This window comes from Crinia signifera, chromosome 5 (genome assembly GCF_055691185.1).
Source record: "Crinia signifera chromosome 5, ASM5569118v1, whole genome shotgun sequence".
Classification (NCBI taxonomy): domain Eukaryota; kingdom Metazoa; phylum Chordata; class Amphibia; order Anura; family Myobatrachidae; genus Crinia; species Crinia signifera.
The window spans coordinates 301,525,304-301,551,818 of NC_139221.1; the positions used below are offsets into that span (position 1 = coordinate 301,525,304).

The 26,515-nt window shown below is 42.6% G+C and overlaps 1 protein-coding gene across 2 annotated transcripts in view; it reads left to right on the top strand.

Moving 5' to 3' along the window:
• Nucleotides 1–22,820, top strand: part of MINDY3 (MINDY lysine 48 deubiquitinase 3) — a 103,479-nt gene extending 80,659 nt beyond the window's left edge. For both annotated transcript variants that reach the window (XM_083189388.1, XM_083189389.1), the window contains exons 13-16: nt 7,184–7,256; nt 12,919–13,006; nt 13,370–13,441; nt 21,577–22,820. In XM_083189388.1, coding sequence (XP_083045514.1) covers nt 7,184–7,256; nt 12,919–13,006; nt 13,370–13,441; nt 21,577–21,723 — 380 coding nt within the window. In that variant the 3' untranslated portion in view covers nt 21,724–22,820. The remainder of the gene's footprint in view (nt 1–7,183; nt 7,257–12,918; nt 13,007–13,369; nt 13,442–21,576) is intronic.
• Nucleotides 22,821–26,515: the final 3,695 nt, after the last annotated feature.

Sequence of the window (26,515 nt, forward strand, 5' to 3'; positions counted from 1 at the left end):
CTTACGTATGGTAATGCGGCCGTGACGCACGTGTAGGGGGCGGACGTATGACATCGCCGGATGTCAGCTGCCCGCCCAGATCCCTGCTTTTGCACGGAGAAATGCCCGTGTGGTCTGAGGTTGCGGGAGCTGGCGGACCACTCGGCCCTGCATTCGATGTTCTGCGACCATCGAATGATGGGGGAGGTTCCCTGAGATGGAGGAGGTGTATTCATGAGAAATACACGTGCGGTCCGTTCGGACAGCTTTTTACCGCATTCGGACGGAGTTAGCGATCCGTACGAAAGGCGGGGTTTAGGACGCACGGTCCTGGCCGCATATTCGGATCCGGTTGCACCGATCAGAATAAGGGCCCTTGATAGATGTTATCAGTAAGAGATAGAGGGGTAGATTTATTAAGCTCGGTGAAGTGATAAAGTGTCTGGTTTTTATCACCGGCCAATCAGCTCCTAACTGAAGTTACAGGCTTGATTTGACAAATGACAGGTAGGAGTTGATTGGCCGGTGATAAAAACCAGACACTTTATCACTTCACAAGCTCAATAAATCGACCCCAGAGTTACTATACATGTAATGTTGTAAACCAGGGTCGGCCAAACCTGTCCTCAAGATCTACCAACAGTTCCTGTGTCTCAGGCAAATTGTGGATCTATAGTAGGAATGAATGCAGCATGTATGAATATGTGACAGTTATTGCTGACTACAGCTGTGCACCAGATAGGTGACTTGGGAAATTTGGACCGCTGGTAGATCTCCATGACCGGTTTGGCCAGCCATGTTGTAAAATATAATGTCCCTGTACATAGCCCCAGTGACATTAGCGGGAGATGGATAACTCAAGCATTGGTTGAGTAGTGATTTCGTGATGGTTAGCCCATTCTCCATATGGAATTGGATGGTCAGTGTTTTGGATGAGCATTCTCCATTTGACCATTTAGAGACTGAGGCTCCATATCGGAAACGCTAAAACCATAAACATTTATGGAAATAAGGCCCAAGTGTCCATGGGGTCACTTATTTTGAAACAATTAAAATGAGCCGTACCTTAATATCTCAGTTACTGATGAGGACTGAGAAGTGCTAACAGGAGGGAGTTCCAAGGACAGTTTTGAGAACAACCAGGGTGGTGTGCAAAAGTGGTTCCGCATCAAATTTTGGCAGGATAAAGCCAGTGTAAACCGTATAATAGATCCCATCCCTAACCGTACATTTTACATAAACCTTTGTTACATTTTTGGGCAGCGCATACACTGTAATTATTAGCATTACTGCCTCCTAGCAGTGAGGTCTTGAGTTTCATTCAGACTGTGCCTATGTGTGGAGTTTGTGTTTTCTCCCTTACTCTGTTTCCTTCCACACTACAAAAATGAACTGGAAAGTTAATTGGCTCCTGATTAAAAAGTAACCCTAGTTTTAAAGTGTGTGTGACTCTAACTATGTAAGTTGTAACTAAGGGTGCATACACACTGTACAATTTTTTTGACCAATTTGGTTGAAAGACATTTCCATTGAACCCAGTGTCCTGGACTAAAGATGTTGACGAAAGATATTGACGAAAGATATTGACGACAGACGAAAGATCTAGCTACAGTTTATAGGCTCTTTTTGAAAGATATTCAAATTGAGCTGCATGCACAGTTGACGAACAATCTTGATGAACAACTGGCGGGTATGCGCATCATCATTCATCGTTTGTTTGTTGACAATATCTTTTGTCAACATCTTTCGTCCAGGACACTGGGTTCAATGGAAATGTCTTTCAACCAAATTGGTCAAAAAATTGTACAGTGTGTATGCACCTTTAAAGCGTTTGGTTAATGAGACCATGCTAATGCAAATTTTCTCTGCACCATATGGGTGTAACACATGAACACATGATTGATTCTTGGAGATAAAAACGTTGTAGCAAAGAAAAGTTCCTGTTCCACCTAATTTTGAGCAATTGCTTGTGTTATGTGTGGGGATGCGCTATTTGGTTATAACATCGTTCTATTTTATTTGTACTTACCTGGTAGCTGCTAGAGGTCTGGGGGTCACCCAGGTGCAGTTGCACCTGCAATTATCAAGTAGGATGCCAGAAGCAGGGTGGCAGAAGACTTTCTGTATGTGGGTGGCTGAAGTAGTGGACTACCAGCATTGACCTACATGTAATGCAGCCTTTTACTTAAGAAATGACTGTGTGTGGTTTGTTCCACCCAGTTATATCCGATTGTACTATAGTTACGGTGTAACTGGGGAGTAAGCAGGTGGCATCGGGTAATATTATAGTAGCACCAATAGAAGTGCTGTTATTTTTGCTAAATTTTACAATATATAATTTACACACAAGACCTGGCCCAGTGTTTGTGGGGGACCTACATATCAGTGGCATGCACGGAAATCTTCCCGGAGACGCCCACGCTGGTAGCTCATCTCGGCCCGGAATATTTCCTTGCATACCACAAAAGGGTAAAAAAAAAAATCTGAAATCTCAAGACAAAACTTGGTCAAAATGTGCTCTTTGCACAAAATGATTTGTCCAGGTCTGACGGGGGAAGTTCAAGGGAAATCTTAAGATCACAGATCTTTCTAGTGTGTGGGCACCTTAAGAGGAAAAGGAGAAATGCTTTATTGCGCAGCCTAGTTGGAGAAGATTGTGCAGGGCAACTGGCGACATACAGTAGAACAGGTTGAATGCAGAAAGATTAGCGCACACAGAGACAGCCAATCTCCGGTTTGTTTCCGGATGAATCTGTGATCTGTAGTTTATTTATACATTCTTTTTGTGTGTTGTAAATTGCTACAGAACCACTTGTCACCTTATACTATTGTGGCTAATTAGATCCCAGCGGACACCCAACATGCCCATTCACTGTTCAGGGACATCCTCTGTAGGCCCTTTTATCTTGTGTAGATATCAAATAACGGAACGAGGATGATGCACAGGTCATGAAGTTCACATACGAGTTTGTTAAATTTCCCGCACAGCTGCATTCTGTGCTGTCATCCTCATTGTAATAATGTATAGTGCCTGGGAGATTGTGGCCTATCCATTCATTGGAAACCTGTATTGTGAAGGAGCCAATTGGTTTTGCCCACAAAAGAGTGGCCACTAGCATAGGTAGGTTACCGGTGCATAGTTAAGAAGAGTAAAGTGCTTGTAGCCTCCAATAACCTCTAGGATCGCCAGAGTGTTGATTAGACGCTTGTAAAGATTAGTCTTTATACATTATTGTTGCAGTTGCACCAAACTGACCAACTGGCCCGGAGTGAATCTGCTAGTGCTGGCTGCCTTTTTGCATGTTTCAACCCAAAAATGTGTCATCGTCGCAGGGTTGGAAAAAAAAAGTTTTCCAAAAACCCTGTTTTTTTTTTTTTTTTTTAAACCAATTTTTTGGGGGGGCATTAACGTTTTATGAAAGAAAACCTGTAATCCAGTTTGTTATAATACAGTGAAAACATTGTAGCGCATGGTTTAATGCTTTCTAACATTAACGATCCAAAATTATTAGGCTTTGAAACGATTTATTTGAAAACTTTTAATAAAACCAATTTTAGACTAAACATCATTAAAACATGCAAAAGTAATTTTCAGAGAAACGCACAAACACAAAAAAATAAATAAGGAATTAAGCAGTATCACTGAATATGTCACTGGCATTAAACATTTGGAATAAAAACACTAGATTAGATGCCTGTTTGGAAGCTTCGAATGAACTAAACCAAAATAAGAACAAATTCTTTCTACGCTAGTTGAAGATGATTTGAGCAGTCAGAAGTTGTTCAATAATATGGAATACATTTGGATTAACAAATGCTGGGGGAGAAGCTTGATGCTAGGCAGACTTAGCACCTCTCATCTGATTCACCTCCCTATAGCTTTGTTTTCTGTGTGTGATTTACTGCAATGGTTCAGCTGACTTATCTAAAGACCACAAGCAAAAAGAATGTGGAATAATACCAGGGACTTCCTTACAATAGTTGTTTGTTTTGTTGCATAACTATTAATCATCGCAGTCTCCTGGTGCGTTATTGCATTGCTAATAAGACACATTTTGGGGTAAAAAGACGCCTGGTGCTAGCAGAGAGACCTTTCAGCATATCACGCCGCATGGCGTATTGTGTGTCGGACACGGCAATAGATGAGATTTAACTAGGAACAATTCTTTTTAGTGTCAAACCAGATCCAACATTCTATAGGTCGGCATTGACAGAAGGTTGACACAAGCTGGGCATGGTTGATACCCAAAAGGAAGACGTGCGGTTTTTCACAATTTTTTTTTTTTGTGTCTGTTGACACAAAACTCTGTGCCTGCTTGGATAGTAAAGTATGACCATAGTCGGTATACACCAACAAAAAGTGAAAAATGCATGTCGACCGTCTGTCAACGCCGACCTATGTTATGTCAACCTAATCACTGTTGACCATTAGTTGTCTACCTAGAAATTGTCAACCTTGGGACCTCATACCCTACCCAGAAGGTGACGCTCGGATATGTGTGGTTTTCATGCTACACATGTTTTTCAGCGACTGAACATTTACACAGTTAAGACATTGAATACGCCGAATTCCTGGTTTGGAAATGACAAGTAAAAACCATAAGCTTCTGTATGTACATCTGCATAGTGTACTGCACCTTAATGCAAATTCCCACCAGAAACATCTGGCACCACTCACATCATAACAATACCTCATTAACATTGGCGGCTTCAGAGAGGCTGTCCTGTCAGGGCCTGCAACGTGTCCCTGAGAGACTGGGGCACTGCATCGTACCATGTCTGTCAGGTGGCGGCAACCGTAACATATGTCCCAATAGAGAAGCATTTGTCGCTAACAATCTTTCTTTACAATTCAACAAGTGAGCGGAATCCCAGTCACAACAGCCTTTTGCTCCCATCTATAAACAGTTTTGTTGCTGTAAACGGCCCCCCCGGGCCTCTTTTTCCTCCAAGTCCCCTCAGTGCAACACCACCAAATCCGGTACCTCAGAGTAATTGCCGCAAAACATGCTCATTATCACTTCTGTTCACAGTGTATGTATTATATGGATCTGTTGGGCAATATGATAGCACATTTTATTTCCTGCAATACAGTTTACGATGCAAATAAAGCTTTCCTTTTTTGTTAAAAAAAAAAAATACAGAGGTGTCCTTTTTTTATACCAAAGTTTCTGTTGTGCCAATTGACCTCAGCATTGCTAACATACAAGGAGCACACACTGTACCCCCAGAAATTAATGATATATCCTGCTAGTACGGTACACAGCCTGGCAGCCATTAATGATGATAATGATGATGACCATGGGGGTATGCAATGTGCCGCCGCTATTTCCGACGTGGGAAATAGCAGCGGCTCCCTATTCAATGCTGTCATTAACGACAGCATTGATGCGGGATCACGGAAGAACGGGCCCGACTTCAGAAGTTGTCGGACCCGTTCTGCCGATAACGGCCGTGGATTGTCGTAATCCAGCCGGCAGATCGACAATCCACCGCCGTTTTTGCATCTGCCGTTATGCGGCCGATCTCACCGCAAACGGGCCAGGATCACGGCTGTCGTGGGGAATGACCGTCGTGATCCCAGATTACCAGTCCATGTATGGTAAATTGATAATGTGACGACCAGGCAACTATTAGTGTCAGTATTACAAAATTATACAGTGACAGTCTGTGCAAGGTTTCCCCTAGACTAGAGATGGATGTACTGTACCTTGGCAGGATCCTATAACCAGGCAAAGAAACTTGTCACGGTAGTACAGACTGCGCGCTGCCGAGATGGTGCAGCAACTAGTCTATTCTACTGAAGAAGGTGGTGGTCTTGTAGGCGGGGCCTGGGGCATCACGCAGGGAATCGTGTTGTACACAAGGGCCTGACGCACTGCGTCAGGTTCTTGTACACTACAGTACTGTAACACACAGCCGGGAATGCATATAGAATATATATATATATATATATATATAGATTCTAGATGCATTGAAATGAAATTCCTGGGGGTAATGGACAGTTGCGCTGCCGAGACACAGCCAGGTATTCATATAGATTCATTCCATAGTCCATTACCCCCAGGAATTTTATTTTTACCCCATTTGGGGTAATTTACCCCGGTTCCCTGAGCACTGCCTTACGTTGTATTCACTCTGCAGGGGTTTTGGAAGATGCAGGGTGCTAGAAAGAACACTACCTGGCCATACTATTATCCATTTTGCCCGATTCCGACGCATCGGGCCATGAAATTGAGCAATTGGCATATGTTTTAGATCCAGTTCAATGCGTATCAGCTCAGAGTCCCAGATCACAAGTGCTGCAAGTAGGATCTGTCGGATCGGACACTTGCTGGGGTCGCATGCGATATATTGCATGCAAAAACACGCATGTGATATAGCTCATGCTACTGTATGTAGCTATAGCTCAAGGGGGATCGGCTGCACGTTATCCCCTCTGTAAAGTATGGGGGCTTTTAGTGTTGTTCCTCTGTGTCTTTATACTTGTAAAACCATTTCCACTCAGTTCGCAGTTTATCATCTTGGGTACATCCCAAAAGTGAGTTTTATTTGAGTCTGCGATGCAACCTATCCACAAATACATAAGAAAAATCCAGCCTCGCGCCATATGTATGAGGATAAACCTGTCCCGATAATACAGGGCTGGGCAATTGCGGCCCTCCAGATGTTGAGGAACTACACATCCCAGCATGCCTTGCATCAGTTTCAGCATGGCCACATAGCAAAACTAATGAAAAGCATCCTGGGATGTGTAGTTCCTCAACATCTGGAGGGCTGCAATTGCCCAGCCCTGCGATAATATGATCATCTTAAATTTGGAAATTACCCCCTTCCCCCCCCCCCCCCCCCCCCCCCCCCCCCTACACACACACACAAAAAAAAAAAAAAAAACTGTAATACGTTTTGCTAACTATCCCTGGTGCGGATATTTTGAAGAAAATTTACTTTCATTATGTGCGGGGTTAATTTTTTACACGTTTTTTTTTCCATTACTGTAGAATTTTTACTATGCATGCAGAGGTGGCAGCCATTTTGTTGTGGATGGATCAGGGCTGAGGTGACAGCACTGAGGTACTTTTACTGTGTAAAACCAGTGCATTCTCATGAATATTGGTTTACCCCACAAAATGGCTGCCTTCGCTGTGTTTAGAGGGGAAAAGTTCCTTTTTAAAAACTTTTTTTTTTTCTTCTTTTTACACAGACAATGGCTTCATTCCTGATGCTTTACTAGAAGAAGTCATGAAAGCTTTGGATCTTGTGTCAGATCCTGAATAGTGAGTATTCACACTGAACAGAAAATAAAGAGGTTTCTTTGGTTAATTGTTGCATATGGTATCTTGTCATTTCAATATTGCTCTTTAAAATTGTGTGTGTTGCTGAACAAAGTTTACCTTATTTTGTAGTTACATATTTACATAGTAGGTAAGGCTGAAAAAAGACTTGCATCCATCTAGTTCAACCTGGTATAGATATCCATTGCTGATTTGGTAGGTTCTGGTATTTTACAGACAATTTATATTTCTTATTTGTACCCATGGATGTTTTTCTCCAGTAAATGTTTGTCCAACTTTGCCTTGAACGCATTTAATGAGCCAGCCGTTGCCACCTCTCTGGGAAGAGAGTTCCAGAGTTTGACTGTTCTGACCGTAAAGAAATTCTTTCAACTAGCTGAATGAAATCTTTTTTTCTTCTAATCTATACTCATGCCCTCGTGTCCTAGTGTTTTATTTTCTTTTTTTTGGGTGCCGGACAGGGTCCCGACAGTCATTTACCCGACGGAGGGGGGGGAGGACGGCGTTGCGGAGCGCTATGCAAAGCCGCCCTGAAAGCCGCTCATCTGCTGGTATAACAAGCAGATGAGCGGCTTTCCCGGCGATGTTGCGGGAGAGCGCAGCAGCGCTCATCGCCGGGCCATACACACTGTGCGGCTTTGAGCTGAAAGCCGCTCAACCCTGCTTTTTTGAGTGACTTTCAGTTCAGTCGCCCAGTGTGTATGGGCCTTAACAGTGAACTTTTCCATTTTGATTTGTCATTTTGAACAAATGTCAACCTATTTGGCCTCTTAAACATCCATTTCAATCAGGTGAAGTTGCACATAGCAGCAAATTATTTCTGCCTACAGTTGTCTAGAGCACAGGTTCTCAAACTCGGTCCTCAGGACCCCATACAGTGCATGGTTTCCAGGTCTCCTCACAGAATCACAAGTGATATCATTAGCTCCACCTCCGGATCTTTTAAAATGTGTCAATGAGTAATGAATGCACCTGTTCACCTGCCGGGTGACCTGGAAAGTCAGTCAACCGAGCAGGACTGTCATGCGTTGTGCTGGACGGGTGCGTCACGGTACATCAGCGATATGATTCCTTCTGCCTGACAAGCGCTCTACAAACCATTGTTCTCTAATATTGTTCCCAGCTTACCTGAAGTATTTTAGTAAATGGGGAAGGGGAATAATTCCAAAGCAGCATAAAACCAAACAATAGAGGGTGCAACATAAACTCCGGTGACTAAACCACAGGTCCGCAAAGGGCAGAAGATGACTTTCCAGGATGCTGTAGGACTTTCCTCACCGTACAGTATATCCTGCTGCTCTGTGAATTCTGTTGGAGCACATGCAGTGTGATGATTAACCGTCCAGGGGCTGTGGGGAGGAAAATAACATACTCAACTGTTCCTTAAAGTGAAAATTATAGTCGCACTGGGGCCTGTTGCTGTCACTGTATGTTAGGGAGAAGGTGCAGAGCTTCTTGTGTCCCAGTGTAGGGCTGCACTGTGTCACACTTCCATAGTCTTAAAAGGAAATGTCATGGAGAAAAGACCGTTATAACTATTTCTACGCAGGCTACAGTCCCGTAATCTAGAGTATTATTTAAAATGCAAAGGGAATGTCACAGTATCCTGTTCTGTTAAATCGGAATCCTGTGCAAGGCCATTATGGGGTCTGTATATTACATATAGTCAAAAGCCCCATTTACAGGACACCCTGAATACAGCATAAACCAGGTATTTAATATTTTGGGGGAGAGTTTATTAGTACAGTTATTTATTTTGGACTACTTGGAACTTATTCTGTGTTGGACACCGCGACAGTACTGTATTTTGCATATCGTATTTGCCACATTATGTGATTTGCCGCTACAAGCCCTTCTCTGGGATTCATTTGCATACCTCCCAACATGACCCATTCCAGGAGAGACACAATGCTCTGCTCTTGGACTTCCTTGCCAGTGGCAGTTGTGGAGGTGGGACTGCACCACTGTCCAAAATTCAAATAGGGGAGTCCCACCTGCCAGTGAGTCCCGGACTGTAGTGTTTGGGGTGGCAGTTGGTGAGGCTCCCCTATCTGAATTTTGGACTGTGCTGCAGCTCTGCAAATGCAATTGCCATTGGCAAGGAAGTCCAGTAACGGAGCATCTTGTCCCTACTGGAATGGGTCATGTTGGAATGTATGCAATCGTGCTTACCAATGTGTCAATTCTTTGCCGCCTACTTGAGCATATTGATGCTGCAGTTGCGCTTGGTGCATCTTTTGTCGCCACTCTCTGTCTCACCATTGAAACTTGTAGCACCCCTATGCTAGGTGCAGATTCTCTGTCTCATTGTGTTATCCAATGTGGCCGAATAATCATTTGAGCCACCTGTTCATCTGAATAGCTGCCTCCCAGGAACGCCCAACGCATTTTCAGTTCACTTATCAGTGTGTGCTTCTGAAATCTGAACTGTGTATGAGTTTTACAACTCGTTGTGTATGATAAATGGTGTTCCAGCCAATCCTAACTGAAATTTTCTTAATCACATGACAGTTGGTGCTCCAGCCTCTCAACAGTCATTTTATTTTTCAAAAACATGACCGATTGGCAAGAGCACCAACCAACGTGTTTGAAAAATTATGATTGGCAGGAGGACCATATTAATAAATCAGCCAATCGGGATGCATGTGTTAAAAAAAAAAAAAAACCTCAACTACTTCAGACAATCTGCATAGTAGTTAGGTCTCATAAAATATGTCCGTTCTAACCTCCTTTAGTTATGTACATCATTTTACAGTTCTTAACAAACTGAAGGTTCAGATTTTTTCCTCTTTTTTGGATGTTCTAAATAGTCTATAGTGTGGTGTTTTTGTTTGCATACTTTTAACAAATGTGCAATTAATTCCCTCCCCCCCCCCCCCCCCCCCCCCTCCTTTGTCCTTTGTAAATGTGGGAAATCTGACTTCTCCGATACCTGAAGATTAATTGCACATGCTGTGCAAGTTGTAAGCAAGTTTGTGTAAATACAGTGCGTTACACATAGAGCAGCCACATGTGACCTGTGTGTAGCTAGTGATTGCCTTTTATATATGGGGTTATGTGAACGGTTCTAGATTCTCATGGTTATTTTCATGCGACTTTCCTATTGGATGGATTTATTAATTTCTAGTGTTTTGTTTTCAACATCTGATAACCCTAGAACCAGATTTTCCCAAACGCTACCATTACAGTACGGTTTTAAGGACATCGATGCTTGAGTCTAGATCATTAACTGAAATTGACTAAGCTAAGAAGTCCCCTGTGCCCAAACATGGGTATCCTTACAACCTGGAGTGTGCCAGCAGAGTTTGGGAAACCGATCTAGACCAGTGTTTCCCAAACTCAAGGCATACTTAAGGTGGGTGCGTGTTTACATTAACGATATGCCCAATACAATATCATTAATATAGTTGTGTATAACCACTGTATCGTTAATGATGTGCGCTCCCACAGATCATTAACGATAACCCCTATTGTCCGAACATGCAGTGAATTCTGATGACATTGTCAGTGACTGAGTGTTCGACAGGGGTCCCGGTGATGTCCTTGAACAATGTTGTTCCGCGGTTAACACGCGTATCATTTGTTTATTGGCACCGTTGATATTGTTTTACAATATCGGCGGTGCCACATATCGTATAGTGTGTGTACAGGGCATACCTGTACATTTTGTAAGGATAGCCATACTTTAACACAGGTGACTCAATTTGTACCTCACTTATTTTTTATTTATTTTTTAAACTGTGTGTAACCATGGATATCCTAAAAACCTGTATTGATTGTCAAGGTTGGAAAACACTAACCTAGACCAATACTTCCAGGTCTTCATTTTCCATCCTTAGCGTTTGTTGTATTTGCTGAGGATTCTGGGAACAATAGTTTGTATTTATGTTGCCTGAGGTATAAAAAGTCCGGATTGTTGATCTTTTTTGTTAATCTTATTATTGTCACGCCCACCCTATGTATTATGTGCAGTCTAGAGTACAGATTTTAAATGTCCACAATCTAGACTAGATTTTCTAAACATGTAAAACATCTGTAAAGTGCCATTCATTGGACTAATACATGCATTAGTCAGGCCGATAATGAACCCCAGTAATAATTTATTTGGCAATGTGCTCACATGAAACTGAAGCATCATTTACAGTTCCCGATCCTATATGGTCTTTCAGCAATCTACTGTAGTTCCACTGTGTCTGTCTATTCAAAGCTAATCTCTAGTTTGTTGGGGTGGCAGGTAGGATCTACCCGGTAACCAGACCTGATTTCAACAGACCTACTGTACATCCTGTAATCTGGCACTTATTCAGACCATTATAATTCATTTCAAGATATTTAGACCCCCTGCAGTAGTCCTTTCAAAGGAATGCTTGCTGATTTGTACCAAAAGACAGGGAAAAAAAAACATACGAAGGCTGCGCAGGCCAATCAACAATTCTCACGATACATGTATTACAATATTAGCAAACACTCACTGGCCAGTGAATATACATAAAATCACAATAGTTCACATAATTAGGAATTAAAGGAACCGATATAGAAAGTATATATGACAGGAAAAGTCATGTGGTAGGTTTAATGGGTATGTCCCAGAGGGGTGCCGGACGGGATCCCGACAGGCATTTACCCGACGTCATGATCCCGACTGTCAAAACAATGACAGCCGGGTTCCCGACGGCCACCTGCTATTTTCCCTTGTGGGGGTTCACGACCCCCATAGAGGGAGAATAGAATAGGTGGCGAGCGCAGCGAGCCCGCAAGGGGCTTAGTTGCGCTCACCATGCTTTTTGCGTCATTTGAGTCGGGATCCTGAGTTTGGGCTACTGACTGTCGGGGTCCCGACTGTTGCACCCCTGTACCACTCATGTCCCAGAGATTAGCAGCCTCCAATACTGTCCAGAGATGGTGATGTTAGTAGGGAAGGTCCTAATGAAAGTCCAGTATATTAGTATTTAGTTATAGTTAGTATGCCAGTCCTTAGATTCAACATTCAGATGCAATTTTTTTTTTTTTTTTTAAAAACTTGCAGTGTGGTACGTACGTCTATAAGGATATGTCTCCTTAGTTCCATGTGTCCCCCAGCTGCTGGTGCGTATCCAAAAGTTGTAACTATTTGGAGAGCTGGACCAAAATTGATTGGTCTAATAAATCAAAAAGTCATCGGTATTCCAGAGTAAATTGGTTGACGCATTTTGTCGCCTAGAATTATCAGCAGCAGCTTCCTCAGAATGATGATCATTAATATTGTAATAAATGTATTGTGGGAATTGCTGATTGGCCTGCGCAGCCTTTGTATGTGTTTTTTTTTTTTCTCTACTTGTATTTCATTTTGTAACTTGCACGGCACAGACTTGTTGCATCTCAAGCACAGGTTTGCTTACTACGTCCTCGGATCTGAGAAATGTTTTCCTAATAAGGTACTGTCTCCCAAAATTATGATCACTGTTTTGGTTTTAATCATAAGATTATACAGTCTTAAAATAAAGCCCCGTTTGGCGAACAAGATGCCATTCTGATGAATGTCTCCTGAAATCTGAAAATAGAACTGCAATCATTGGCAGGAGAAACACTGTGCAGTACCGCATACTTCAGGACCGCGGCAAGGAACATACTCCCTGCTTATTGTTTGATTTCCAATGTTTTCTAGTGTAAACCTCATGAAGACCAAATTAGACCCAGAAGGGCTGGGGATCATATTACTGGGCCTGTTCCTTCAGGAGTTCTTTCCCGAGCAGGTACAGTACTGTATGTTGCGTCGTATTCCTATTGCCTTTGGTGGTCCGCGAGAGGCCGGGCATACTGTAATTAAATGGGGACTGCCGCTAGGAAAATAACTGGGACAGGTTTTTTTTTTTTTTTTTTAATGGGTGCAATCTGCCATCAGGTTTCATTAATGAAACAGATCTATGTGCAAAGATTCTGGAGTTTGTCAAAATGAAAGCTATATCTACTTTCAACATATGCCCCCATGTGCACTACAGTTACCCCTTTTCCATTATTGTTTTCCTTGTTTTGTTGGGCTTTTTTGGTTTTCAGTCTGTGTTCCACTTGTAATTTACTGTGCATTTTTATAATACTGTATTTTTTTTTTTTGTAAGGGTTCAAAAGTTCCAGAATCCTTTAGTGTGTATCATTACAATGGACTAAGGCAGTCCAATCACAACGAAAAGGTAAGTGCCATTGACACTCTCCTGAACTGGTAACACAAATGTGTTTTTTATTTTCGAGAACTGTCCTTTAAACGTAGAGCCCTGGAATAACACATGTGCAGATACGCCTAGCCCCAATACGCCATGCCACCAAGACTCCTGGCATGAGCGAGCTCCATCGAGTGGGTTAGTATCTTTCTCCCTTATTTGTGTCCTGGTCACAATGTGATGCAACAAAAACGCTTCGCAAGACTGTTCTGGTTTAATTATATAGGCAACTGTGTGTAACTGAATGCACGGCGACAAAAGGGGGTTTGTTGCTTTGTGACGATGCAAATCTGGACAAAAGAGATGCTCAGCGCTAGGTCACTCGTGTGGGACCTGGCTCGCCAGGAAGGACTGTTTGGCAGGGTATGGGTCCTAGAGTCAACATTATGAAGGTTGACTGTTAAAGGTCAACAGGGCTTAGGTCTACACATTAAATATTTCGACATGGCTAAGGTCGACACAAGCATTAGGTCAACAATGGGAAAGTCGACTGTCAAAATGGCGCCATAAGTGTTTCACTTTTTTTGTCCCGACATGGACACCGTAGCAGTGTACCTCGATAACAGATATCCACTTCTGCAAACTGAAATGCATGCCACAGGGCGGCTGCTATTCTGCTTTTGATTTAAAGTACCGCATGCATAAATTTTATATTATAACCGCTAAATACAAAACTATAGGTATCTGCAGACCACAAAGAATCACACAGAGGATACCGAATGGAGAAGAAAGAAGTGGTAGGAAAAAATAAAATTTTATATGCGAAAAAAGAAAAAGGTATACTGTACAATAAGAGAAAAGAGGAGAAAGAGGTGTACAGCAAGAAGAAAAGTAGAAGACAGCCTAGTCCGGGTTAGATTCGTAAACTCATTAAATAATAAAAATGACAGACATAGGAGGAGTCTTGGCTATAACTAGAGCAAATCAAAATAGGAGGCCTGAAAAACCGGTTGGCTCCCTGTGTGGTAGTGTTATTATGCAATAACCAATCGGACTATACCAAGAGGAACTTGTATGAGGTGATGTGAAGATCTTTTCGTCATGGCTATCAAATGACATATTTTGTTTAGGAGCTGTGGGTGGGATGGAGGATCAGTACATTTCCATTGCTTAGTGATTTTAAACATTGAGCAGCATTACTGATCTGCATAGAAAGCTCATCTGCAAGCTTGTTGAGATTAATTAGCTATACTTGAGGAGGCAATGGAGGCTTTAGCTACCATCTTGCATATGATAGACAAAGAGTCGTCATCGGGTGGGTTTCCCAGATCCTTCACCCATTGGAGCTTGAGATTAGGGGTGTTTGGGAGCTTGGCATGAAGTAGTTATACAAGGTCGAAATAACCCCCTTGCGAAAGGGATGATTTAGGCAGAGGGATTCGACCAGGGTTAAAGGTCTGGAGAACGAACTGAGGCGTAGAGTTGGAAAAAAAATGACTGGTTTGGATGTAAGTATTACATTTTATAGTAGGCAAGTGACATTTGTTCTGTAGGGTATCCTGTGAAGCATAGCAACCTGAATCAAGTAAACGATATATACGACTCTGATACCACCTGTAGACCATGAGGAAAACCACCTGTGATCCAGGGGGAAATGCTGGATTATGCCATAGAGAAGTAATTTTAGAGGGGTATGAGGTAATGTCAAAGTGTTTATTGCAATAATCCCATATCAAGAAGGTAAAAGCAAAAGTGTTATGTGTCCATGCAATGATAGGTTTATTTGGAGGAGCTAGTCCTATAATCAAGGACATTGAATGTATATTACAAGAATAAGCTTCTACGGAGATCCATATGGGGCTTGAGAAGACGTGAGCCATGCTACAGCTTGGCTTAAATGGGTTGCATAGTAATAGAGAATAACATCAGGGAATACGGTTACACCATTGGAGGCGGGGTATCTAAGAGTTTCAAAATTAATACAAGGTGGTTTAAGCCTACAGACAAAAAGCATAAACCATTTTTGGAGATGCGGCAAGCAGGTTTTGAGGACATGGAGGGTCTGGAAAAGATCAGGGGATGAGGTCCAATGTAATAGCCATAAACAATGGGGCGAAATTAGCCGTATATATAGTATCATAATGACTAGTTATATTAACTAGTAAGTATTTAATTTTGGAAGGGTGCCAAGTGAAGTTGTAATTACTACAATTATGATGTAGAAGGTTTAGGACCAGTGGAGGAAAGTTTCGAGAGAGCCAATATCTTTGCATTATTGCAAACTCTCACTAACTTTTCAGATTGCAAATAAGACAAGTCAACATTTCCATAAGACTAACGATGCGTTAAATGGTGAAATGAGTTTCTCATATACATAAAGATGTCTCTTCTTACTAATGGTGGATGCTAAGATTAGTGGAAGGAAGAACTGTATGGAAGAACAAAAGAAGTGTCTGTCAATGTCCAACTGCTGCTTTATGTTTAATTCCACGTTCTTGCCTATATAAGTTTTATATTGTTACATTTTTTTATGAATGCTCATTTTTCCCCTTGAAGCATTTTACAATTCCGCCCTTTGAAAGTCTGTGGGGTTTTCTAGCTGAAGCTTACAGAAATGTTTATGAGATGGAGTGAGATTGTACAGCCAAGCATCGCCTTCCATGCATTATTTATTGCAGTTTATAGAGCTTAATGGAATAGGATAAGTAATTCAAATATACAAGCTGGTGACGTTGGCAATAGCAACCCTTGGCAATGACTAACAGCCTAGCACATCCTGAAATGACTAGATCAAGGATGGAAAAAGAGCATTTGGTGTGCGCAGTCTATAAATGGAAAGCGGGTGTAACTACTGTAGGTGGGCGATAGGGGGAAACATTTGCCTCATTTCAACAATACATCATTCATCCCACTGGTATCCAAACTGTTCTCAAGCTGCTATATATAGTACTTATATGTCTAACAATGGAGATTTGTGATAGGGGTGCTTATACTCCACACCTGCCTGGAACACTGTCTAGTTTAGCAATGATCGCATTCTGGACCGGTCAAGGCAGCAAATGATTTGCACCAGATGCTCCATTGTATGTAAAACCAATCCCGCATTCAGTGAGACCTCTGAGGGAGGTTTTCTGTTAGCAGTGTGGCTGACTACCCTAATTGGGTTGTGCAGCTGGTTTTTGGCTCCCATGAGTTGCTCTTGTGCATGCTTCCATTTTGGGATTGGTAAACCCCATTTCCACCTCTGGTATGGCATCCCTTAAGGATTTATCAGATCAGAGGGAGGAGATCACTTTTGTAGTAGCTAGGGTCCCCCCAAGGCAGGCATGTCCAAACTGTGGCCCTCTAGCTGTTGTGAAACTACACATCCCAGCATGCCTTTCCAAAGTTTTAGCATTCCCTAATAGCGAAACTGTGGCAAGGCCTGATGGGAATTGTAGTTTCACAACAGCTGGAGGGCCACAGTTTGGACATGCCTGCCCTAAGGATTATTATAGTGTCCTCTTGATTAATTAAGGCAGTGGGCATATGGAATATGGAACTTTCTAAAAACTTAGTTCAGTAGTCCAAAGGCAGAGTTGCTTTAATTTATTTGAGCAATGCCGGAAGGCCGTAGGGTACCTCGGTGATGCAGCTTTGGATAGTGTGTAGTATGGGGGTCCGACATTCGGGATTCTGACGGCCATTAGACTGACATCCGATTCCCAACTGCCGGTACTCAGACAGTAGGATGAGCACAAAGAAGCCTCTTGTGGGCTCGTTACGGTCACCATTCTGCGGACTCAGTGGCTCGCTGCGCATGCCATAAGTTCTATTTCCCCTCTATGGGGGTGAGGTGGACCCCACAAGGGAGACTAGCCCATGTATGTTGGGATCCTGACTTTCTGGCTTTTAACCGTCGAGATTCCGACATCAGTGTACTGGCCATCGGAATCCAGACTGTCAGGAGGTTATCCGGCACCCCTGGTCATGTTGAGGTGAGAATTTATGTGGAGTAAGATGACCAGGTTCAGTCCTGAGTTGGATCAGGTCATTGTTTGGGCTTGTTAATTCATGGTGGTAAATTCGTCTGGTCTTAATAGTCCTAGGTTTCAGAATTTTCTTTATTTCAGTGATATGAGGTGTCCGGTGTTTCAAGGCCATCCCTCAAGTGGGGGGTCTGCATAGATGTTGCTTGGATTTGAAGAAGCCAGGCAGGCAGACATTATGACTAGCACCTGTCACTTGCAAGGCTGGGGGTAGAAGCTTGTATGCTTCTCTTTTGGATCAGTGGTTCTATTCTACTACAGGCTCCTGGGTAAGAGCCATCATGTGCTGAAGATCGGTCATAGATTTCCTAGACTCCTCTCTTAGCCTATATCACACACCATAGAGACAACATTTTTACTCTGTTGATCATTCAGTCTCTATACTCCTTGGAGGATGTCATTCCGTGTCCAGACGGGCAACCACATTTTTGGAAACCGTTCAGATCTATTCCTGGGGAAGAAAACAAAGGTTTTCATTTTGTTCTTAACTTGAAGTCCTTGTAAACTTAGCTCAGGGTGAATAAGTTCACGATTGATAGTTTGTCACCTAGGAGACTGTCACCTTTGTCTATTTCCACAATGAGGAGAGTTCAGAGCTGGATGCTGTCCTTTTAGGTCTCCTTTTCCATGAGGATAAAGCTGCCCTCTGGGCCAAGCCGCAACAGTGGTTGCTGATTTTCGCATATATAAAGACATTGTGGTTCTAACTTTACCTTTTTGTGCATCTAAAAGACGAGGGATCTGATATTTGGGCTTTACAGGCTTCTGTTTGGAGGAAAAGGGATGTCCGTAAGACAGATGGTCTTGCTACTCTACGATACACAAAAAAAGGGGTTACTGGCCTCTCAGTAGGTGTTTGCTAAGTGGATCTCTTGCAGTATTTGTTAGCTCTCCAGTGAGTCTGGCCAACCTGTTCCTGAAAATCTGAAGACAAGGCACATGGTGCGAGCAACTGTATATGGTCGCCACATGGTAAAAACATAGCATTTGAAACCTAGAATTTGACGGCAGATAAGAACCATTTGGCCCGTCTAGTCTGCCCCTTTTTTTATCCTTCAGGTAATCTCATCCCTTTTTGATCCATATAAACATAGAATGGTATTCTGGGTTTGCAGCTGCTCACTGTCAAACCCCACCCCACTTTTTCATACTTCTAGAAAAAACTTTTATTGAGTCAACTAGAGGACTTGGGTGTCCACCCATTGTGCTCTCGTTGTCTGAGAACGTTCCTACCCCATATTTTTTCCTCTTTACACTCTCCTGTGGGACCTGGATAAACATAGCGGGTGCTCCTAGAAAGAATGGGGGGGGGGGGGGGTAATCTATAATTTAAAGTCCCCTTGTACCTATTATGTTGCAATGTTTTTTTTTTTTTTTATATATATACTGAGTGCTTTAAATAAAGTTCTAGAATCCTCTTGTTGAACACTAAAAAAAATTTATAATAATCCTATGCGTAGGTGGAAGCATCCCACATGTTCCCCAGCATTACAGCGTTTTGCCTTAAATCACATATGAAAGAGACCGATTCAATCATGTATATGTCTTCTACATTGGGACCTAAAAGTCTGTAATGTAAGCAATGTGTAACAATTCACAGCTCCGCTGCTGATTGTGAGATGACATGTACGCCTCTCTTTTGGGGAAATGTATTTCCATGAGCAGTGAGCCCAAGTATTCTTAGCCTTGTTTGTTAAATTATTGGCCGGGGTACTGCTTACTCTCTCATAATGCATACTTGCTATTCTTCATTCTATCTTGTAAATAATTGTGTGATGTTGTAACCAAGGCAACTGAACAATAAACAGGGACCAGCACAGAATTGTCTGCCACACTTTTGTTCTTTAGGATTTTTGATTTTCCATTTGTTCTGCAGTTACCTTTTGAATTGAAAGTTGATAAAAAAATGTAGATTTATTGATCACCTGATGCAGGTAAAATAAATTGAAGGTGGCAGATTTTCTGGTTGCTACAGAGTCATGAAAGAAACGACAGGCCATATATAGTAATCATGGTAAATTGATGATAAAGTAGAAGGTGATGACTCGCCAGCCAATTGACTCTTATGCTGCTTTCAGACCGCATAACTGGCTTTGACCCTGTATTTGAAAACGTTTCCAAAAACGGGTCTGCCAGGTAAAACCCCTTTCACACCGCACCTCTTAAACGGTATATTACCGTTTAAGTGCAGATTTTTTTGACACTGGTAGACCCGTTTTTGGAAACTTTCCAAATACAGGGTCAAAGCCAGTGCAGCCTTCAGCGCCGCCTCCCTCTCCCCCCTCCCCTCCGTGCAGCCCCCCCTCCCCTCCGTGCAGCTCCCCCCTCCCCTCCGTGCAGCCGGTACCTGAGTTCGGTTGCAGATCCCAGCAGTAGTAAGGACCGATGCGCTTATAAAAAAAGTGACTTTCGGAAAATGTCTGCCCCATAGAAAAATCCATTTTTAAAAACTGTCTTTCGTGTGGGGGCAGACATTTTCCGAAAGTCACTTTTTTTTATAAGCGCATCGGTCCTTACTACTGCCGGGATCTGCAACCGAACTCAGGTACCGGCTGCACGGAGGGGAGGGGGGCTGAAGACTGCACTGGGAGATCAGGGGATGTTACCCCGGGAGATCGGGTAATGTTAACGCGCGCAGGGGGGTCGGCGGTGGGCGGCTCCAGTGCTATGAATATTTAATGAGCGCTCATTAAATATTCACTGCGCTGAATTTAGGACCCAGCTCATTGGCTGGGTCCTAAATACCGTTTCAGACCCGATTTTGATCCCAAAATACCGGGTCTGAAATGGGTAGGACCCTGCATTTTAACCGGTTTGAAAAAACGGTATTTTCAAACCGGTTAATTGGATCTGCACCTTTCAGACCGCACAGATTACCCTTTTAAAACGGTAAAAAAACCGGCAATATACCGTTTCCAAAGTGCGGTCTGAAAGGGGGCATCAATTGTCATTTTTTCAGTTCTATACATTTGCCCCTCTATATGCTATATGCTTTTTATATCTGCATTTTCTTTAATAAGCAAATGTAGCCTTGTGGGGCAGATGTATTAAGCCTGGAGAAGTGATAAAGTGGAAGGTAATGCACTGCCCAATCAGCTTCTACAGATGGAGCGCCGCTTGCTCTTGCAGGGGCTGGCGCTTCCATCACCAGCACCCACCAGAGGGCACGCGCGCATGAGACGGCCGTGGCCACGGAGCTCCCAGCCACCATATGCTGCCGCCACCGGTCCCCATTGACATACATACAAGCAGCTTCTATAAACGACTAGAAGACCATAGTTTTTCTGGGGCTGTGGGAGTTTTTGTTCAAAAATAAGCCTACACCAGATAACCATTCTACTGTATTCTTTGTCAGTGGTCCCTTAAGTAGACAGTACTGGGAAACAATGGAGCTATAAGGTTGCGCTGCATGGAGCCAGCTGCAGCCAAATACAGCTGCACTTTTAGCACTCATTGGGGGGGGGGGGGGTTAAATAATAATAAAAAAAGATAAATTATCTCCAGTGGTGCTTTCTGTCACGACACTTGTTTATCAGTGAAAGTTGATCGACCCATTATATCTCTTCACTGCAGTCACTGTATGCCTAAGGGCAGCACGGACGGTGTATTGGTTAGCATTACTCACAGCACTGAGGTCATGGGTTCAATTACCACCATGGCCCTAACTGTGTGGAGTTTGTATAGTCTCCCCGTGTTTTCGTGAGTTTCCTCCGGGTACTCCGATTTCCTCCCACAATCCAAAAAATATACTGGTAGGTTATTTGGCTACTAACAAAAATTAACCATAGAATGTCTGTGTACGCATGTACATGTGGTAGGGAATATAGATTGTAAGCTCCACTGGGGCAGGGGCTGATGTGAGTGTTTAAATATTCTCTGTAAAGCGCTGCCGAATATGTGTGCGCTATATAAGTAACTGTTAATAAATAATTAAGGATCTAACTCAGTTTGGAGCAAGCCAGCTCGTACATGACCGGGATCCTGTGCAATTGAACAGGGAGCTCAGAAATTTCCAAACCCGTTGTTATACTTTTTTTTTTTTCTTTTGTTTTTGTTATTGGGATTGCTTATTCAATGCTACGTAATGGTATTTTCCAATATTTTCCGTAGTGATTTAATGCCACCTTTCTTTGATTTCAGATTACTTACTATGAAGGAACAGCCGTCATGGGTTTTGAAGACCCAAGACTACAGACGGACGATACTCCCATCAAACGTTGTCTACAGACCAAATGGCCATACGTTGAGCTTCTCTGGAACACGGACCGACCCCCATCATTAAACTGAATACCAGATTTGGACCAATATTTAACGCAAATGATGCTGAGGGACAAATAATATTTACTATTGACTGGAAATCCTGTTTTTGGTCATACTGGTGTAAAGTATTAATGTTATAAAATACAGTATAAATGTATATAAATTGCAAATATTTTATTGTATTCAAGCTGACGTTTAGCAGAAACCTATACACAGGAATACAGAATTACTTTCTTATCTTTATATATATTCTCTTTGGGTGAAAAGAATGTAACATGTTTGTCTCCATGGGTGCCCTGTTCTACACATGAGGCATGTGTTCTAGATCAGATCTGGAAGTGGTACGTATTCAGGCGGCATGTAGTAGCCACTAATTGCACTGGTCGGATATGTCTGAATGTACTCCTATAACCCATATAGGCTCCTCCCCATTTGTGTAATCATTTACTTTGATGATGTATTTTGTTACGCCCCAGGATAAACCATTTAAACATAAATGATTGCCTTGTACACAGCAATTACTGAAGAAATAGCTGATATTGTAGAACTTTCTTAACTTTAAAAGATTGCTGTAAATATCATCCAGTTTCCTACATATTTCTGAAGTTTCTATTTAAATACAAGTGGATTGACACCTGGTGCAGTCTGTAGACTCCCAATGTGCACGCTGTGTGGCTTCATGGGAAGGGGCATGGCCTGATCCCCCGTGCACGCACCACTCCTTTCATCACTCCAGGGGTCCAGGAGATGCTGGACTGCCCCGGGAGACCATCTGAAGTGCCAGCTCCTCCACTGTGACAGGAGCCAAGTGCTGCATGGAATGTTACATTGCAGAACCCGGCTTCTATTACTGCGGAGGTGTCGGCATTATGATGTAACCCTTAACGGGTGATACCTGGGTGCTGCCTGCACTAGCAAAGTGACACCACCATCTGCACACATTGGGGCAGAACCAGTATTCAGCTCCTTTATTGACTGGGAAGAATCAACGTGACAGAGGAACGAAGGATCTTTCATGCCTCAGTTATGTCACCTAGTGAATTAAAATATTCTGCATTCTCGTGGATATTTGTTCAGAACAGAGAATGGAATACTCCGCTGTGTATAACAGACATATATATATATATATATATATATATATATATATATATATATATATATATATATATATATATATATATATATATATATATATATATATATATATACTTTACATCGATGTGTTGATTTTTTTTTTTTCCTTTTATAAAGTATTGTATAAAATTTAAGTTGAAAACTTTTTCAGACTTGTTATTGCCAAATACTTTACCCTCCGCTCAGGCTCTTTGTATTCTGCAGCATAGGCCAGTCCGTATTTATAACTGTACTACGTGCATGATAAACATCTGGTAGTAGAAGAATATAGTCCACTATTTATTACCATCAAACTGTTGGCCTTAAATAAACAAAGTTTGTTTTTGAACTGAGACCCTTGGATTGAATCTGTTTGTCTCCCACCCCTTCTTCCCAAGTGCAAATGTCATTGTCCGTTCCCAGTAGCTTAATCACATTTCTCGCTGTTAAGAGTGTTGGGTGCTAAGATAAAGCGTACTACACACACACGCATTATTGTGTTTTCAATTGTTACGGGGATCGTCCTGTAAAAGTCTTTTTGTATTTACTTTGTAGCTCTAATTTACGCTACATTATCATGCGTTACGGTTTTCAACTATCTCCTGTCATCAGATGAGGGGAAGCTCGTACATCCTGCCTTCTTCCTTGTCTTATTGAAAACGTCTTTGTTTATTGTAAATTTAGACCTTGAAAATCATCTAGTTAAGCAAAACCAGTGCTATTCTAGGATGTGAGGGGTTCTCTGTCACAGTGCATGCAGCCCTGCAGAGAAACAAAGAGGAACAGACTCTGAAGCTGCCTAATGAAATTATGGAAGCAGTAAACTAACTTTCAGAACGCACCTTTCAGTACAGATACCATGGTTTTCCCCCTCTGACCCATAATCCCTTTCACCTCCAGGAGACATCCTACCAGTCATATAGAAATGTGTTTAATGTTTATGTCATTGGTAGGGAAGTCTAATGAGATAAGGAGCATTATTGGTGGTGAAGCTATGTTTGGAGGTGTGGTTAAGTCCAGAAAGGAGGTATGATTGGGGTTGGCCTGACTTAATCTTCTCGTAGCCTGTTAGAAAAGAGAGCTATGTACAGCATACACTGTCCCTGTGCGCGGTATGGCAGTCAGACACTGGAAGATGCTGCACAGCTGGCAGGATGTGTCCTGAGCAGAGCTTCGGCATTTGCTTTAGGAGACGTCTGTTAGATGTGGAAAGCCTCCTACTAGGAGTTGTGAGAACAAGCTATACTACCTCTGCATTTGTTTATACTGTGTCTTCCTGCTGCCTCCATTCTGTTCACACCCATCATTCTCCTCACTGCTGCTGTCACACACACACAGATGATATCACAAAGACGTGAAGCCAATTAGATGTGATCATATTTTGGGGTAAAAACAAAATATGTGTGATTTTAGTTTGGTGGTCATTATCGGGCTGTCCAATTATGGGATGCACAGCGTTCACAATACAGACATCCCAACTACTGCCATTAGACCAGCATCGGAATCCTGACCTTAATAAGGAGGTGGGTACCGGAATCCTGACTGCCGGGATGCCGAATGTAAATATGGCGGGGTGGATTAGGTTTAGGCACTAGGGGGGGGATTTAGGGATAGGTTGCGGGGAGGGTCAGGCACTTCGAAGAGGGATTAGGAGTTTATCTTGTTTCCAAGGAGTTATTGAGCTCCAGCTGTGTGTAATCCCCGCTATATTTCGGGTGTTGGGGTCAATTGGGTAGTACCTGGCGAATCCATTAGCTGCAAGAAAATGGTCAGATGACAGCTAACAAATGAGGAGTTGTCTTGAACCTCCTAAAGAGGACATATTGAGAAGTTTCTAATAGCAACCAACCAGCTTCTCACTATTCTAATTCAGGCCTGGCCAACCTGTTGCTATACAGCTGTTGTGAAACCACCAGTCCCAGCATTCACTGCCAAAGTTTTGCTATTATGAAATGCTATAACTGTTGCAAAGCATGCTGGGATATGACGTTTCACAGCATCTGGAGAGCTTACAGATTGGCCAGGTCTGATATAATACATTCTATAAATTGATACCTGGAGTCCGGTTGTTATGGGCAACACTTCCATTTGTCCTCTATATGAAATTTCAGTACTTGTGTATTCGCACGGTGCCCGATTTTACTACGTACGCAAACGTAGTGAAATCGCATCGCATTGCATCACATGCCATTATGGTATGGCATGCAATGCGATTTTGACGCTTATAATGGCATTTAATGTACTATAGCATTAAATGACATATGTCATTTATTAAGGGCCCCCCCATAGTATTGACGTGATCGCGAAGCATGGCGAGCGCAGCGGTACGCGTCCGACCAACCTTTTCATACCCCCACTATCCACGTCGGCGTGGAGTTGATTTAATATAGTGTGGCGAGCGAGGATTCATTGACACAGAGCAGTGAATACTTTAGATAGAAAAATCATATTATATGGCATGCAATGCGATTTCACTACCGTGAATAGCCCTCTACGCAAATGGAGTACTGGGCGCCGTGATGACACACAAGTACCGAAATTTCTAATTTACGGGAGGATACTCTGCTCATACAATTGTTCATGTGAGCGGTTCTCTAGCACAACCTAGCCGACGTCTCTACCTGACCTTCACGTATCCACTGAAATCCCTGTTGCTACTGTGTGTGACCGACCAATACACTTTAATGTACATTCGCCTCGCAGAGATGAGCCTACAGTATCCATGTGGTGAATACACCATTTCCTCATCATACTGGGCACTATTATACTGCATAATACAATGCAGGACATCCTCCTTTTCCCGCCGCAGCTTGCTGCTTTGTAATAAAGCATGTGTTCCCCAGTTTTCATTCTGTACACATCAGCTTCCAATCTAGTGTGCGCGCTGCTGTGCGACCTCCACTCTAATCGCTGTGAATAAACCATCAAACAGCCAATTGCCACTGCAAGACTGGGAGCGATCCAGGCTAGGCAGCTGCGACTACCACTCCCAGAGTGTACATCACGCCTACTGTCTGTCACGGTGCTGTGGCTCATCTGCACGGAAGCTGCTGTGCTGGAGAAAACAAACAAAAAATCTTATAGGGAGGGATATATCAATTATTGGAGAGAGATAACGTGGAGGTGCTCCTATAAACCAATCCGCTTCTGTTGCTTGGTTGGTACTTTCATCTCCCTCCGAGATTTGATAAATCTACCCCTAGTTTCTTACGGCTTCCCCAGGTCTAGTGCCTTTACTTTAGGGACAGATTTATTACATCTTCTGAAGAGGACAAGTAAGTGTGTGTGTGCCCAATATCAGATTCTAGAGGCCATTATAAGGACTGGCCAGATCAGTCTTCAAGATCAACCAACAGGTCATGTTTTCCAGACCACTACTAGCTGCTGGTGCGCAGATGCCATCGTTACCAACTGTTACGTTTTCAAATGTGCTGCATTCCAAACAGACTCATTCTACAGATCCACAGGTAGCCTGGAAAACATGGACTGTTAGGAGATCTGGGGGACCGGTTTGGTCACTCTTGGTGTACTAGAAAAATGAATCCGATTAGTTGTTATGGGCAACACCTCCATTTGTCTTTTTTTAGAAGGGTTAATAAGTCTTCTGAAGCAGGGTATGCAATAATAATAATAATAATTTTATTTATATACCGCTTTTTCTCCAATAGCACTCAAGGTGCTTAACAGATAGAATACATGTAATACA